This window comes from Syngnathus floridae, chromosome 5, assembly GCF_059516105.1.
Source record: "Syngnathus floridae isolate MCC-2025c chromosome 5, RoL_Sflo_1.0, whole genome shotgun sequence".
NCBI lineage: Eukaryota > Metazoa > Chordata > Actinopteri > Syngnathiformes > Syngnathidae > Syngnathus > Syngnathus floridae.
In genome coordinates this window covers 11,463,308-11,477,598 of record NC_142417.1, presented here as the reverse complement: position 1 = coordinate 11,477,598, position 14,291 = coordinate 11,463,308, and the positions used below count along the sequence as shown (strand labels likewise).

The 14,291-nt window shown below is 39.1% G+C and overlaps 1 protein-coding gene across 2 annotated transcripts; it reads right to left on the bottom strand.

The window, feature by feature from the left end:
• Positions 1 to 29: 29 nt before the first annotated feature.
• On the bottom strand, positions 30 to 14,284 carry glt1d1 (glycosyltransferase 1 domain containing 1). 2 transcript variants are annotated; one of them, XM_088375210.1, is made up of 12 exons: positions 13,890 to 14,283; positions 12,216 to 12,367; positions 11,989 to 12,094; positions 11,284 to 11,335; positions 10,343 to 10,379; positions 10,067 to 10,123; positions 6,020 to 6,118; positions 5,466 to 5,515; positions 3,806 to 3,849; positions 3,285 to 3,405; positions 1,497 to 1,595; positions 30 to 550 (listed from the first exon to the last, which is right to left on the bottom strand). In XM_088375210.1, exons 1-12 carry the CDS (start codon positions 13,955 to 13,957, stop codon positions 404 to 406), a joined length of 1,032 nt encoding a protein of 343 aa, XP_088231336.1. In that variant the 5' UTR covers positions 13,958 to 14,283; the 3' UTR covers positions 30 to 403. The 2 variants fall into 2 exon arrangements, with proteins under 2 accessions (XP_088231336.1, XP_088231337.1); XM_088375211.1 differs by lacking the exon at positions 10,067 to 10,123 and having other exon boundaries at positions 13,890 to 14,284.
• Between the last annotated feature and the right edge of the window lie 7 nt (positions 14,285 to 14,291).

The following is a 14,291-nucleotide window of genomic DNA, read 5'->3' as shown; positions in this document are numbered from 1 at the left end:
TCAAATAAAGAGACAGAATGCAGTCCACCAACATTTTATGAATTTAATCCAAACAAATAGTGCAAGTTCAGATGTATACTTGAGCAAACATTTTGCAGTTGTATTGCCTCAGTTATCCCTTTGGATCCAAGCACCAATACAAAATTTATAGTTTAAAACGTTTACTTGTAAAATACAGCAATATTGATTAGGAATACATCCACAAACTAAATATTTTTCTTTTCAGTTTATGAGTCTTAAATAATAAAAAATCCCCAAATCCAGCTACATCAACAACGTTTAAGAATATATGTAAACAGGTATGTAAACGATTCAAGAAAAGCCCAACAGACCAAAACCCACAAAAATATTCTCGTTTGTGTAGACATGACCGAAGTGAAAAGAGGACTTAAGCGACGTGGCCTTAGTGCAGTGTGTCCACCAACCTCAGGTAGGTTTCCCTCTCTTGTTTTAGGCTGTGATGTTTCACCACGTAAGCTTTTCCATTCCTTGTCACTCTCTCTCTCAGCTCATGATCTGACAACAGCCTCTGAGACTGATGTACAAATTCCTGGCAGTGATAAAAGGCAAAATAAATCTTATTTACTGCCAAAAGACACTTGAGACCTGCCGCTGAAGTTGCCCTGAAGAGGCTTTTAAAGCACAAAGCCACATTTACAAGACATGGGAGGAGAAAGCAGATCAAGCATTTGCATTGATAAGTAAATACTTCAAAAGGATGGAGCTATTTGTAGCTTCAGGCTCAAATCAAGCCCAATAGACTTTACCCGCTTTATTCTATAATGGCTGTCATTTCCAACTTTATTATGAAGAATAGAATGAAAAAAACGCAACTTTGAAGATCATTACCCACCATCTGTCACAGAGACCTACTGGGTGGGAGGGTAGGGGAAAAAAAATTAAAACTAATTAAAACGTGATCAATGCTTAGGGAAGGCACCATTACTTGACATATGGTGTATTCACAATGCATTTGGTGGACCTAATGGCTCAGCAGACTGAGAAATACTCTGGCTCAGCCCATGTCTGCTCACGTGAGGCGATGACCGACCCCCAGCCACCATCCAGGGAGAGGACTAATCTACCATTGCTGGTGGAAAGTATCTCAAGCCCTGCTGTATTCCTATTTCAAATTCATTTAACTTGTGTTAGTACTCTAATTTTCAAACCTGCAATATCTATCGGAATTACACAAATTGAAGTATGAACTCAGTTAAAATGGCTAAGTGACTCTCAGTCTGTGTAAGATACACATCTTTGCAACAAAAAGTACACTCTCATTTACAGTTTTTCAATTTTGCGGTAAATACTTAAGTGGGATGGCCACTGTAGCTTTTTGTTCAGTTTTGCCTGTTAGCGGTAAACACTTAATTGAAATGACTAGAGTTGCTTTTTAGCCAAAGTCTTGCAAGATAAATTCAAAGCAGTCTATCAAGCTAGTCTGCATTCAAGCGAAATATAGTATCAGAGCATGTGATAGTGCTTCTGCTGTATACCTGAGGGGAAGAGTAGAGCAGACCAGTGACCTCATGTTGCACCACGGCTTTATTTCCTGGAATGTCCCTGGCCACCACAGGTAACCCCAGATCCATTGCCTGCCAGAGGACAAAGCAATTAGATTCTCTCCTCATTGTAGACAGCGCAGTTCATTGCTCGCTTCCTCCCAAGCACAATATGTTGTAACTTGTGGCTTTGTGTTAAGCACAGGCATTTCGCACATGGGTCAGAAAAGCAGATTTACTCCTGAATATTGCACAAACATTATTTGTACATTCATCCATAAAATCAACCTCCTACTATCAAGGAGTCAAAAGGCAATATATGACTAAGGCACACAGTTACAGCCAGAAGCTCTCATTCACTCATGGGTATGTGAACGATGGGAACGATTTGTAAATCTTAAATTTGGGCTTTTGATATTTGCTCCAGCTTGGAATGGTTATACAGTGAACAGCATATACCTTAATAGAAAAAATACAAATTTGTATTCATGTGACAATACTGATCATGTTATTTCTCAAAATAATTAGGACTAACAAATATCATTTGTACATCACTTTATATGTAATATTACTTTAGTTCTATAAATATCTGTTCAATGTTTCATCACTTGTGCGCTATTGTTTATTTTTTTTTCTTGAACAGGCTTGTGCGTTACCTATCGTGGTCCTTCAGGGCTACTTGGTGCCCGCGGGAACCCCACACCATGTACATAGTTGTCCTCTGTTTTAGTGGAAAGGCTCTATTTTGTGGAATATGTGAAGAGCCAAGTGGCCAAGCACATTTATAACCCCCCCACTCAAAAAACTTCCAAGGTTAATGATAATTATGTAAAAAGCACACATTCTTTATTTGTTTTGTACACTAATTGTGATTATGAGCTACAAAATTTGGTATTTTAGCTAGCCTAAAAGAGTACTGTGGGGGATAGAAAATTCATTATTGGACCCGTGCGGTATGTTCAGACATATAGATGGGCAAGATGAACCAGTGGTTCAACTAGTGACCGTTAACAAGGAAAAAAAATACATCTTCACGAGACAGATGTAATGGAAAAGCTGCAGCCAGCAAAGTTATCAAAAATGTCATACACAGTGAAATCAAATGTATTTCTGGGGTGTCACACATACGCTTGTTTGAGTGAGAGGCAGCATTTTGCAGTGACCTCAAGGCAGTTCACTAAGCTTTTAGTCTGCCTGCCTAGAAAGTACATGCGTAAGGAAAGTTTAAACGGTTGCTCAAAATGCAAATCCGCACAGTGCATATCTGGCATTAAAAGCAAGGGTGTCACACAAAAGTGACATTGTCTAGGTTATACAATTAAATAGTGTGAAGTAACTGTGCAATTGTCCTCATCCTGCCCTGCTTCTTCCAACCTAATATATAGTTTTAATTGTGTGCACCAGAGCCTTTTTGTTGCCCTCCAATAAATGTTTCCATGTAGGCTATGAAGTGTCATGCTGGATATTCAGAACCATGTGACATTTAAACAGCATACCTAAATACAAGTACATGAGATGCGGGTACTTTGGGGAAAATCACTTCCAATCTCATTCAGAATTAAGAATCTGTGTCAGCTCATGCCTTCAGCGGGTTGTTGAGACAAACACGCAAAAATAGTAATCCGACCTTAAGCCTACAATGGATTGACTTAAGTGTGTTTAGAAGAGATAAAGTGGATTTGGCAGTTTTGCTTGATCATCATCGTGTTAGTTTCTTTTGTTTATGCATTGTGAAGTGTTTGACAATGTTTTCGTTTACCCTTGAGGCCATCAGGTGTTTACCTCCAAGATAGCTGCTGACATGCCCTCTGAGATGGAACTGTTGACCACAGCAAAGCACTTTTTCATGGCGGCGTGGAGCTCAGGCTGGCTCCTCTCCCGGGCTAAGAAGACCCCTGCTGTCCTGCAGAAGCAGTGACAAAGCTCAGTTCTAGCGTGACTCAGGGCTCACAAAGGCGTGAATGATGGTGCGGTAAGCTTAAGGCAAGAAACACACTTGCACTACTTGTGAGGTAAACACTGACTTCAGGTGAAGTCCTAACCAAAGAGCACAAACTTTATCGTAGAGACATGCCGTGGCCAAAAACAAAGATCAGGCCAGATCATGAAGTGGGAGGCTGTGAAAAAGGACCCGAGATTCATTCACTTAGCTTCCTATTCGATAATGCAGCTCTACCGGTTGTTTTGCTGCATATGCAGTTAGACCGTTTCGGAAGAAGAAAGCAGCTTCTTGAGCAGTTTCCCAATTCCCAAGGTCTTTTATATAGTGTGCAACTGACTGTGAAAATTAAATGGCCACTTACCTCTTCACAACAGCTTCGACTTCATCAGTAAGCACAGGATCGATCTTGGGAGAAACATCAACTTCATTATCATTAAGAATGCAAGGAGGAGAAAATAAACAATGACACAATGACTTCTACAGAGAGCAAATCATTTTCTGAAAATCCAGTCTTTTCAGAGATTGGGGTCAGGGTCGGGTGGATGGCCAATCTGATTAATTGTAATGTGGGATTTGTGTGCATTAGCTTAACCTCAGAAAAAGTCACATATCAATTTAGGTCAAAGATGTTGCCAAGCAAGCTTTTTCCATTTCAGTACACGGCATGTTGAATTCAATTACAATACAACTAACATTTTAGTATGCTACAATAATCTACAATTAAGTAGCTAGGGTTGTCCCAGCAGGAATTGCATTATAGTTCATAAAACCAGAAGAATATTCAAATATACTGTATTTAAAGAAAGAATCATGCTCAAAACGTTTTTTTTTTTTTTTTTCTTTTTTATACAACTGTGATGCAGTGACATAGGAGTGAGATGTGTCATCAGTGACAAAGTGACCTGAATTTTCATTCCGTGGATTTATGGTGCACCACGGCAGCTTGAGCAAAGCATGTATCATTTTGACAGTCACGGGTCTTTTTTATTTTTTATTTATTTTTTTAGATTTCTCGATTATGCATGTTAACTGTACTTATTTTGAGTGCGAGAGCCCAGAGCAATTGTGTCCAAATGTGGGAATCATAAAACAAATATTTCTTTTACTAAAATGCGTACATACCTTTCGATTTCTCCTAAGACTAAACAAACAACCTTCCACTGTGATTCAGCCGTGGCGAGTTGAATCATATATCTCTGCTTTAGCTGAATCATTTTATCAAAGGAGGACACAGAGGAGAATGTTGCAGCAGGAGACAGTGGATAAGCCCTAGGCCATGTCTAATAGTGTTTTCAAGACGCAAAACAGAACTTTTACTTGACACTACTCTTTAAAACGGAGAACAGTCACAGAACCCCTGAAGACCGGTGTCATATCAAAGTACTTCAGGAGAAGATGAAGACAGTGAGAAATCAATGAGCAATAGAAAACGGAATTGGGGAGAAATACGGCGGCCTAAGTAGCTTCTGCCTTCTGTGGATGTGTGATTTCGTGCCTTCACAATTCAGGACATTACCATTATTGTATTAGTTTTGGAAAACTATATACATCAAGTCTTGGTGGATGCATTTGACATAAAGGAATAATACAATACCAAGGACAGAAATAATTTGTGAGACAGGGCAAAAGGTGATTTATATCAGATCACATGGCAGTGCATGGGCAGATCCAGGCTCAACCATCCGTGCTTTGAAAAAAAAGAGCCCTAACTGTATACATGACTAGTTAGGTAAGCGCTCATCTGAAATATTCAATAAGCAGATGGCAATTTGACACAAAAGGGAATTAAACAGGCACTATGCCTGAATGACTCCCAGCCCGTTTGAAGAAGATTTATGTTCGGCATGGAATACAATTGCAGCTAAATAGTTAAAGTAGGTATCCCTACTACATTATGTCCAATTAGCAGCTGCCGGCACTGTGTTTGATAGCTGATAGCAACAATATGTAGAGTTATGATTCAAACACTTGACAAACGTTGGGGGGAAAATCACACAAAACATTTAAGCCTGTGTACTTACCCTTGGACCAATGATAAGAAGCACATTCTGAGGATTCTCACTATGCCACTCTGAAAGATGAAGAAAAAAAAAAGGCAATTTGGAGTGGGGAACAACACCTTAATTTTTCTGTTGCCCTGTCAGAGAAATATGAAAAGATTGAAATAAAATGTGGAGACATTTTTACCCCATTAGCTGTCAGTGATGTTAATTCAAATAAAATTGGGAGATCAGATTTTGAAAGCGTCTGTGATTATTTCTTAGGTACAGCTTCAAGAAATTGTGCATAAAACAGTCTCAGAAAATCCATCATGAGCTGTCAGGAGAGGTGCGCCGCTGTTTGACATACATTTACAATTCAATGATACTTAAGCATAGATTTAGCACTGTCTTGAATGCATAGGGGCATTGTTTTAGCTACAAGTAGGGTTTAAAACAGTCAGAAAATCTTTAGGTGATTCTGAAAACATGATTACAAATGTCAGCAATGAAACCAATTCCCTTACGTTCAAAGAATGTGGTGCCAGAAGTCTTCCATTCAAACAAGGGCGAGCAATTTTCAATGTATGATGTACCTGAAAAACTCTGCACTAAATAGAGAGGGTCCTTGACTCTTCTGAGACCACAGATCAAGAGGAAGACATGAAGCCGTTCCACATGCCCACCACTTACACCTGGAAGAAGGCCAGACACAAAACGACGGTGCTAAAATAACAAAACACTGCATAATGAACATCCAAAGCACTGGCAGGTAATGAAAGTGATGCATCACCCAAGGTCATGAAGAAAATAAGACAGCAGTGACTAATGTGTTTGCGCAATTCCCTGATCAGAGCTGTAATGCTCAACAAGGAAATTGGGAGACATCGAAAGGCTGTGGCCTAATCTCTGTCAGTCATAACTACACAGCCACCACGTGACAGTGTCAAGAGCAGCCTTGAAATTGCTGGAAAAGATGTAATGATGTCAAATTGTTTGAGGAAACTACTGAGTCAGCTCTTTGCTCAATGCATCCGAGGTTGGATGCAATCCAGAGATTAGAACCCAGCAGAACAATGCCACTGACTACAGTTCAACAGCTGACCTTCAAAAGGCATAAATCCTTATAACTCTCCCACCGTGTGATTATTACGGTATAACACATGCATGCACGAACACACACATGCACGTGCATACATGCACACACGCACGCACGCACACATGCACGTACACAGATGCACATTACACATATACAAAGAGTTGGTTTCACAGTCATGCAAAAACAGTTCAGAAATTCTGCACACTATAGAACACTTTGCCAACTAAACTGTTTATTTAACCATCTTTCACTTATTCGATTACTATTCAACTTAGAAATAAGTACAGGGCGGATGTACTGCAGTTGCATGTCGTTCCATGACTTAGTTGATGTGTTTTGGTTGATTTCAACATCCATCCGTCCGTCCGCCCGCCCAGCCAACCTAGTGCTCAATCGGCCTACCAAGCATGTTTTAGGCATGTGTGAGGAAACCGGAGTGCCTGGAGAAAACCCACGTGAGCATTAATTTGCAAATTCAAATCAGGTAGCCTGATAGATAAATCGCTACCTATCAACTTTGGAAAGTGATAATTGCTCTGATGATGACAAGGGTACATTGCAAATACCCACACTATGATACCACAAACATGCATATGTTAAAAGTACCATGACAGTCAGGAGAAATCCCCTATCCCCTGCATGCTGTCACTTTAAGTCCAGATCAGGAGGCTGAGGCAGTTCTTTAAAGCTATTAAAGAGGATCTAAACGTGACAGCGTGGAGTCTGGGCATTGACCCTGATCCCTGGGGCCTATTCTCAGTGTAGCGCTACATTCTCTTGGAAGTCATTGCATTGATTTGTGTGACGCAAAAGCTCATATAATCTGGTTAACATCTAAATTCTAATATCAGAACTAGGTGCATAAACAGTTATTTTTTTCAACCTTTCTTTATTCAGGTAAGGCAGTTGGAAACGGATATCATTTTGCAAAACCAAACTGGTTGCCGACAGAGCAAAACAGAAAAATAAAAGCAAATCCAAATACATGATAAATACACATACTGTACAACAAACTGTAATACGTCCATCCATTTTCTGTACCGCTTTGTCCCCACGGGGGTCGCGGCCGTGCTGGAGCCTATCCCAGCGGTCATGGGGCAGTAGGCGGGGGACACCCTGAACCGGTTGCCAGCCAATCGCAGGGCACACAGAGACGAACAACCATCCGCACTCGCACCTAGGGGCAATTTGGAGTGCTCAATCGACCTACCAAGCATGTTTTTGGGATGTGAGAGGAAACTGGAATGCCCGGAGAAACCCACGCGGGCACGGGGAGAACATGCAAACTCCACACGGGGAGGGTCGGAGGTGGAATCGAACCCGCACCCTCCTAACTGTGAGGCGGACGTGCTAACCAGTGCATCACCATTCCTATGTAATTTTGTTAAATAGACATCCAATATGTGACTATATTGTCTGGTCTCTAAACTTATGGAAGAGTTTTTGAAGATGATCATCTCCATCAACTGGGGTTGGTATTGGTTAAGCGTTGGAAATGTAATGGTGACCTGTCAGAATTCATTTTTTCAAGGTTGATTTCATTAAATATGTCAGTCGCACCACCTCTCCCCCACCTTTTTGGTTCACTGAGCTCTATCAAAAATGTTTTTTGTTTGTTTGCCTTTGACGGGGGCTGGGGGATTGAACAATCCCCTGATCCTTTGAACAGATTACATTGGGTATGTGTGTGCATGAAAGTGGTCTTGACTTGAACAGCTAAAATTAATCCCTCCCCTGCTCTCTGACCATGCAATATGGTTTGCAAGGACTTGAACAATGACACTTTATGTCATAGCAAGAGAGAAATTTTGGCAATAATAAAAAGCAGCAGTTGTCAGCAGGTAAAATACTCTAATTTGCAGACATGCTCAACTGAGTGTCTTGGTTGTTAACTAATGCGCATTTCAAACTATCATGAGAGAACTGCTTGCATATTTTCTCATACAAACAAAACAGGCACCCGCATATTAAAAGGGCAGACGGATTTATTAAAAAGAGACCAGACCTTATAATGTGAGTCTCGCCTGACTTAGTTTGTTCTAAACAGTAGTTGTCAGACACTAATACACACAGTTAATATACATATTGGAATTATTGGAACCACTTGCAAGCAACCACATCAACAAGTGTTTAGTGCTTACGTCCAAACTAACACACACTTAGTATGTTAACCTGGACCTGGACTGAGTACTTGCAGGTGTCCAAACTCCTAAATCTGTGCCTTCAGGAAAACATGTCACACATCATAACACATTCAGGCAAGACTGCAAAAGAGAAGGCTCAAATAAGACCCCTTTTGTTCAGTCAATTTAACAATGATTCATTTATGTCCGTAGCAATGGATGAATGCACAGCTACACCAATCCAGGAACACACGATGGAGTGAGCCTGGCTGGCTGCACGTGCGTGTGAGCCACAGATGGAGAATGAGAATTGAAACTTTATACAGATGTGTACTAATGGATTTCTGTCAGGTTGCATTTCTACATTTGTGGTAAACTAAACATTAGATGCTTATAGGCTTTGGCGCCTTCAAGTAGTCTAAGTTCAAAGGATAATGTCATGAACATTTTATCCATCCACCCATCCTTAAGGTAAAATATTCCTTTATTTCTCCCACATGGGGAACTTTACCCCGAAGGAATCAATGATGAAGAAATAATGTTATCAGTGATGTGAAAGTAACACAGCAGTAGATTTTAGAGGATGACGAGGAGAAAAAAAAAAAGTCACAATATACGTACATCCTTAGTAGTACTTGTGAGTCGGATTTCAAGGAGACGAGACTTAGAGCAATTAGCATGACTTGCAGCAGTTGTGAAGTGGTGGTGACAAATGGCCCAAAGCTGGAGAGCTATTAATCAAGTGTTCTCTGTACACAACACTGAGGTAGCAAGATGGACCTCATGTTGCAAAGGCTCAGTTAAAGATGTATTAAGCACAAATTCATAACATTTACATTGTCACCAACAGAAGTGTTGTGCTGTTTTGGAAGTCATTTATATCTTATAACTAATGAACTATTATGATGTACTGTATTCTATATGTGACAGATTAGTGTAAAAAAAAAAAAAAAAAAAATCATGATTCTGAGTGGACACTTCCATCAGACCATCAGTGGACACACTATTTCTACGGCTTCTCCTGTTCTGAGACACTTCTGACCTTGACCTTATCCCAGCTGACTTTGGAGAAGAGGCAGCAAATCTAGAGTAACAACAATTTACACCAACTGTATGTATGGTCAACTAACCACGCAATCACACGGGGTGAAGGCTTAGACTCTTTGCGATCAGAGTAAATGATTTTTTTTTTTTTTTTCTTTTTGTAAGCCTGCAAATTGTTGCAGACGTTCACCTGACATTTACAGTAACGCTCCCAAACAGACATATTGAACTTTCTATCTCCTTGCACTTCACTTCTGTTTGTATGTTAGTGCCTTAACAGCTCACTTCACAGAAATAGTTTATTTTGAATGACTTGAAGGGAACAGTTTATAAAAATATATTTTGTACAAAGACTTAACAAAAAATGAAAGTGATACCTGATCTCCGTAAGAATTCAGACCAGCTGAAATCCTCTTTTGCTTGGGTTTCAATACCTTTAACAATAATGCATATTGTTATTATATATATATATACATAATTTATTATGTAGCTGGCATGTGACCTGAGGTACTCACTATGGTATGATTTGAAAAGTAAGTCTGCAACTTAGCATTAGTAAAAGCATGATAACAGAGGAAAAATGTGAATATGAGATGAGTAATTCAGAACTTGAGTGAGTCACACCTCTGACATGAATGTGTTGTAGAGCTTACCTTGTGGCTGGACCGAGATTTTGCTGCTCTGGGAGTGCTATAGGGTGGAGTTGGGGGCACAGGAAGCAGATTAATTTAGGTTAAAGTAAGACAGCTAAAGAGTTGAGCATAATTTTGCATTTTGCTTCACAACACATTGATTATCTCTAAGTACAGTAACTGCTTCATAAATGACAGACAAGGCAATTATCGTGTACTGTCAAGCTTTTCAGACTGAATTTGTCGTTTAAAAGGATAGACATACGTAGGTAGGATAATTGGAATCTACATAATAAAAAGTAGATGGAAAATTAAATGACAGGATGCTATTGCAGTGGATGCGCACATGTTTTTTTTTTAATCAAGTCCAAAAGGTGTATGTGTGTCCTGTCAACCTACTGCTGGCACTAAACGACAGATATAGCATGCCGCAAGCTCCAATCTGCAATTTATTGGTAGAATGTAATCGGGAAAATAAAACAATGTAATACTGTTTTAATGCCAGATTGGCATGGGGTATGCAGCCTATTCTCTTTGCAATAAAAGCCCCTCTGCTATTTTTATTGAAGTAGTTGCTCCTGCTGTTTGTTGATGCGCCATAAATGCAAATAAATAAATAAACAGCATTTTTCTTTCACTATATAGTGGCTTGTAATGGACTAAATGATTCGGCTTAAGGTCTACATTTGATCCCAAAATAAAATACCATCCCTGGCATTCATTTTAATTACATATTTATGTTAGTTGTAACTTTGTGTGAGCAAGAAAGTTGATGTATACGGACAGAGGGTAAACATAGTTGTGAATAATTCAGTGCATGAATAAATCACCCCTTAAGAGTGAAATAATTGTAACGGGTTGGGAAACAGCGACTCGTAGGCAACAGACCAAATATTGAAGCAATTACTGCACTTTAAATACTGTCGATGCTGTAATGGAATACAAAAAGGTAAAAACCCTACCAAATATAGCTCAGCCTCTTCTTTCAGTTGTTTTGTAAATGCAACAGCAAACCTGTTCAAAAACACATTTTCTTATCACTATCAATCTTGCAGAAAACATTTCAGTACAATACATGGTCTTAAATTAGCCTTAAAGCCCTCTATAGGAAGCAACAATTTCAACAGATGAAAAGAAAACAAGCAATGGAAAATACTACGTTTGCAAAGCTGACCAAGAAAATCTGATTTGAAGTACAAATAAGGTAGGTCAGAGGAAAAAAATGAGGAAAAAGGCAAGAATAATGGGATGCATTTACATAAGTGAGTTTCATTAAGAGACCAGTAGGTCAACAGATTTCTGTATATCATAACTAATTTTTTTGCACGAGAAGGGAATTGCCAAGATTCAGCTGTTTTCCTCATGTCCAAACTTTCCACAGGCCACTGACTAGATTTATATGACAGACCATCTATCTGTTTACATCTTAACAAAATAAGAGCTGACTGAATTAAACGTCTGAATAAAAATGACCTCTTCTACATCGAATGCTTCTCTCATCCATTATTTACGGGGCACTTGTATTGCAACCCCAGGAGGAAAGTTAGCAATGCTTATCACCATTTTTTTTTAGCTTCCTTTTTGACGACTGAGAATATTGTGTGATGTCAAACTAAAGATGAAGAGTTTCAAAGATTCACTATAACACAAATATTCAGCAATGTCACCGTGCTTTACGTAGAACCTTTGCCATAACCACACGTCTCGTCTCAACTTTCACATCTTCATTGATGTCTGTTCCACCAAAGATAATGCCAAAGGGTACTTGGATGTCTGTTTGGAAGGTCACACATAGATTTGTTCAGGCAGATTTGGGAAAGAAAACAGTTTACTTGATCTTTTTGATGCTTGTACTGGATAACACGATGGCTTGAAAGCAAAACATACAATTTACCTAGCAGAAGTCTGCCTGCTTTGAATAGATGAATGGCCAGTGCACCCTCAAATTGAGGATTTTGTGATACCAGATTTGCCACGTCTGAGGAAGACTCAAATTCTTCTGCATGTCTGAGCTCACACGTGTGACCCGCTGATTCAATGTGGGACCTAAAAATGAGGGTAATTAAAATGTGTACAGTTCAATGGGAAAATATTAGTGATTTCAGTGTTTGTTCGCATAAGTATAACATTGAAATGTTTTGGCTCATGAAAGCAATCTTAATACATCACAAAGAAAACCAAAGTAAATACAAAATTAAATACAGAAATTATTTCATTAAAGAAAAAATTTCCGAACCTAGCTAGGCCCAAGTAATCGTTAACTCCTGAATTAATGGCAATTAACCACCATTTTTGAGAAGTGAAGTTGGATTGGATTGGCTACATCTCAGCTTGATGATAACTACCTACCTACCTACCTACCTACCTACCTACCTACCTACCTACCTACCTACCTACCTACCTACCTACCTACCTAAATAAATAAAAAAATAAAAAAATACATACATAAATAAATAACCTCCATAGACAAAGTGAAGTAGGCTACGAGATCTTTTTTTTAAGACATCATGCCACTATCCAAGGAATTAAAAAAAAAAAATAGGAAAGCCGTTTAGACGACTTAGGAACTCCATAGAATGCACTTTGTCATGATATATGAATTCATTTTGTGACACGCTGGATTTTTTATTTTGGTGGCCTTCTACCACAATCATCAAATGTGAACAAACAAGACCTTGAATGTTCCACTTGTAGTGAACTAATATCACATACAAGTTCCACTTTTTGAAACAAATGATAGAAATAAAAGGACTTTCCCTTGACATTCTTTTTATGAAATGCACCTGTATGTGTGACCAGACCATTATCTTAAATAATATTTTAAATCTTAAAACAGTTTTACATTAGGTTGTATGCACAGATTATTTGCTGTGATTATGGTTTAGAAACACCTGAACATTGCTGTTTGGAGACCATGTCTGTACAATCCAATAGGTATAACGTTAAATATTTTGCAAACGGAAATAGCAAAAATTAAATTGTGGGGATGTTTAACTGTACCTTAAATTCGACTTGCAGGTGTAATTGCAGTCAAAAGTGATTGTACAGTACTGTGCAGTGTGCATGTGACTCCGAGAGATTTAATACTTTAGCGTGGCCACTTTTCAGATTTTTATTAGTAAAAATAACCGTTTGATTTTGCTGTCCACTTCACAGATATATGACTCTGTGTTGTTCTATAACATACAGCCCCAACAGTAAACATCTATTTACGTTTGTGATTCTAAGATGTTATCTTGTGGAAAAGTTTGGGGTCCACTGAAGGTCACGATCGGAAAACGTACGGCTGATTTCAACTACACTTAAAGTTGATCTTTGCATGCTTAAGATAAATGACAGCTCCCCTCGTTTTTTTCAGAGCACTTCTGCACACTATTCACATTGTTTTAGCGGGAGCAGTCACAATCAGAAACCAAGTTGAGAATCTTAACAGCAGACTGGCAACATCCATCCCTGCTGTCAGTAGGCATGGATACTGCCAAGGTCAACAATTAATCCCTGAGCTCTTCTTTATTGCGGTAATCATTGCATTACCTGAGACGTGCAACAACTACTCGAGGTAAATTACCTGATTCGCTCAGCAGTGGTGTGATTTCCTGATTTGGGATCGAGACAAGCGAGAAAAAGTAATTTCATTTTTTTTTTAATATTGGAAAGGTATGCACGCAAATGCGCCAGTAAACATGAAGGGAAAGATATTGCAGACTAGCGAGTCTGGTCGAATACGTTTCCTGTGTGCTCATTCCTTGAGAATTTACTTGGACTGTTTACATGTCCGTTCCCATAACAGTTCCCTGGAAACACAGGTATAGACACAGCTGATTGCTGCGACTGTTCACCTTTCAAAACGCCATGAGATAATGAGTTGGAGGAAAAATATTTAAACCAGAATATGCTCGACGTTTCTTATATATTTATCTCAACAGTAAAAGTGGTGACATGAAAAACGTATAAGCGTGTAAACTTCGAC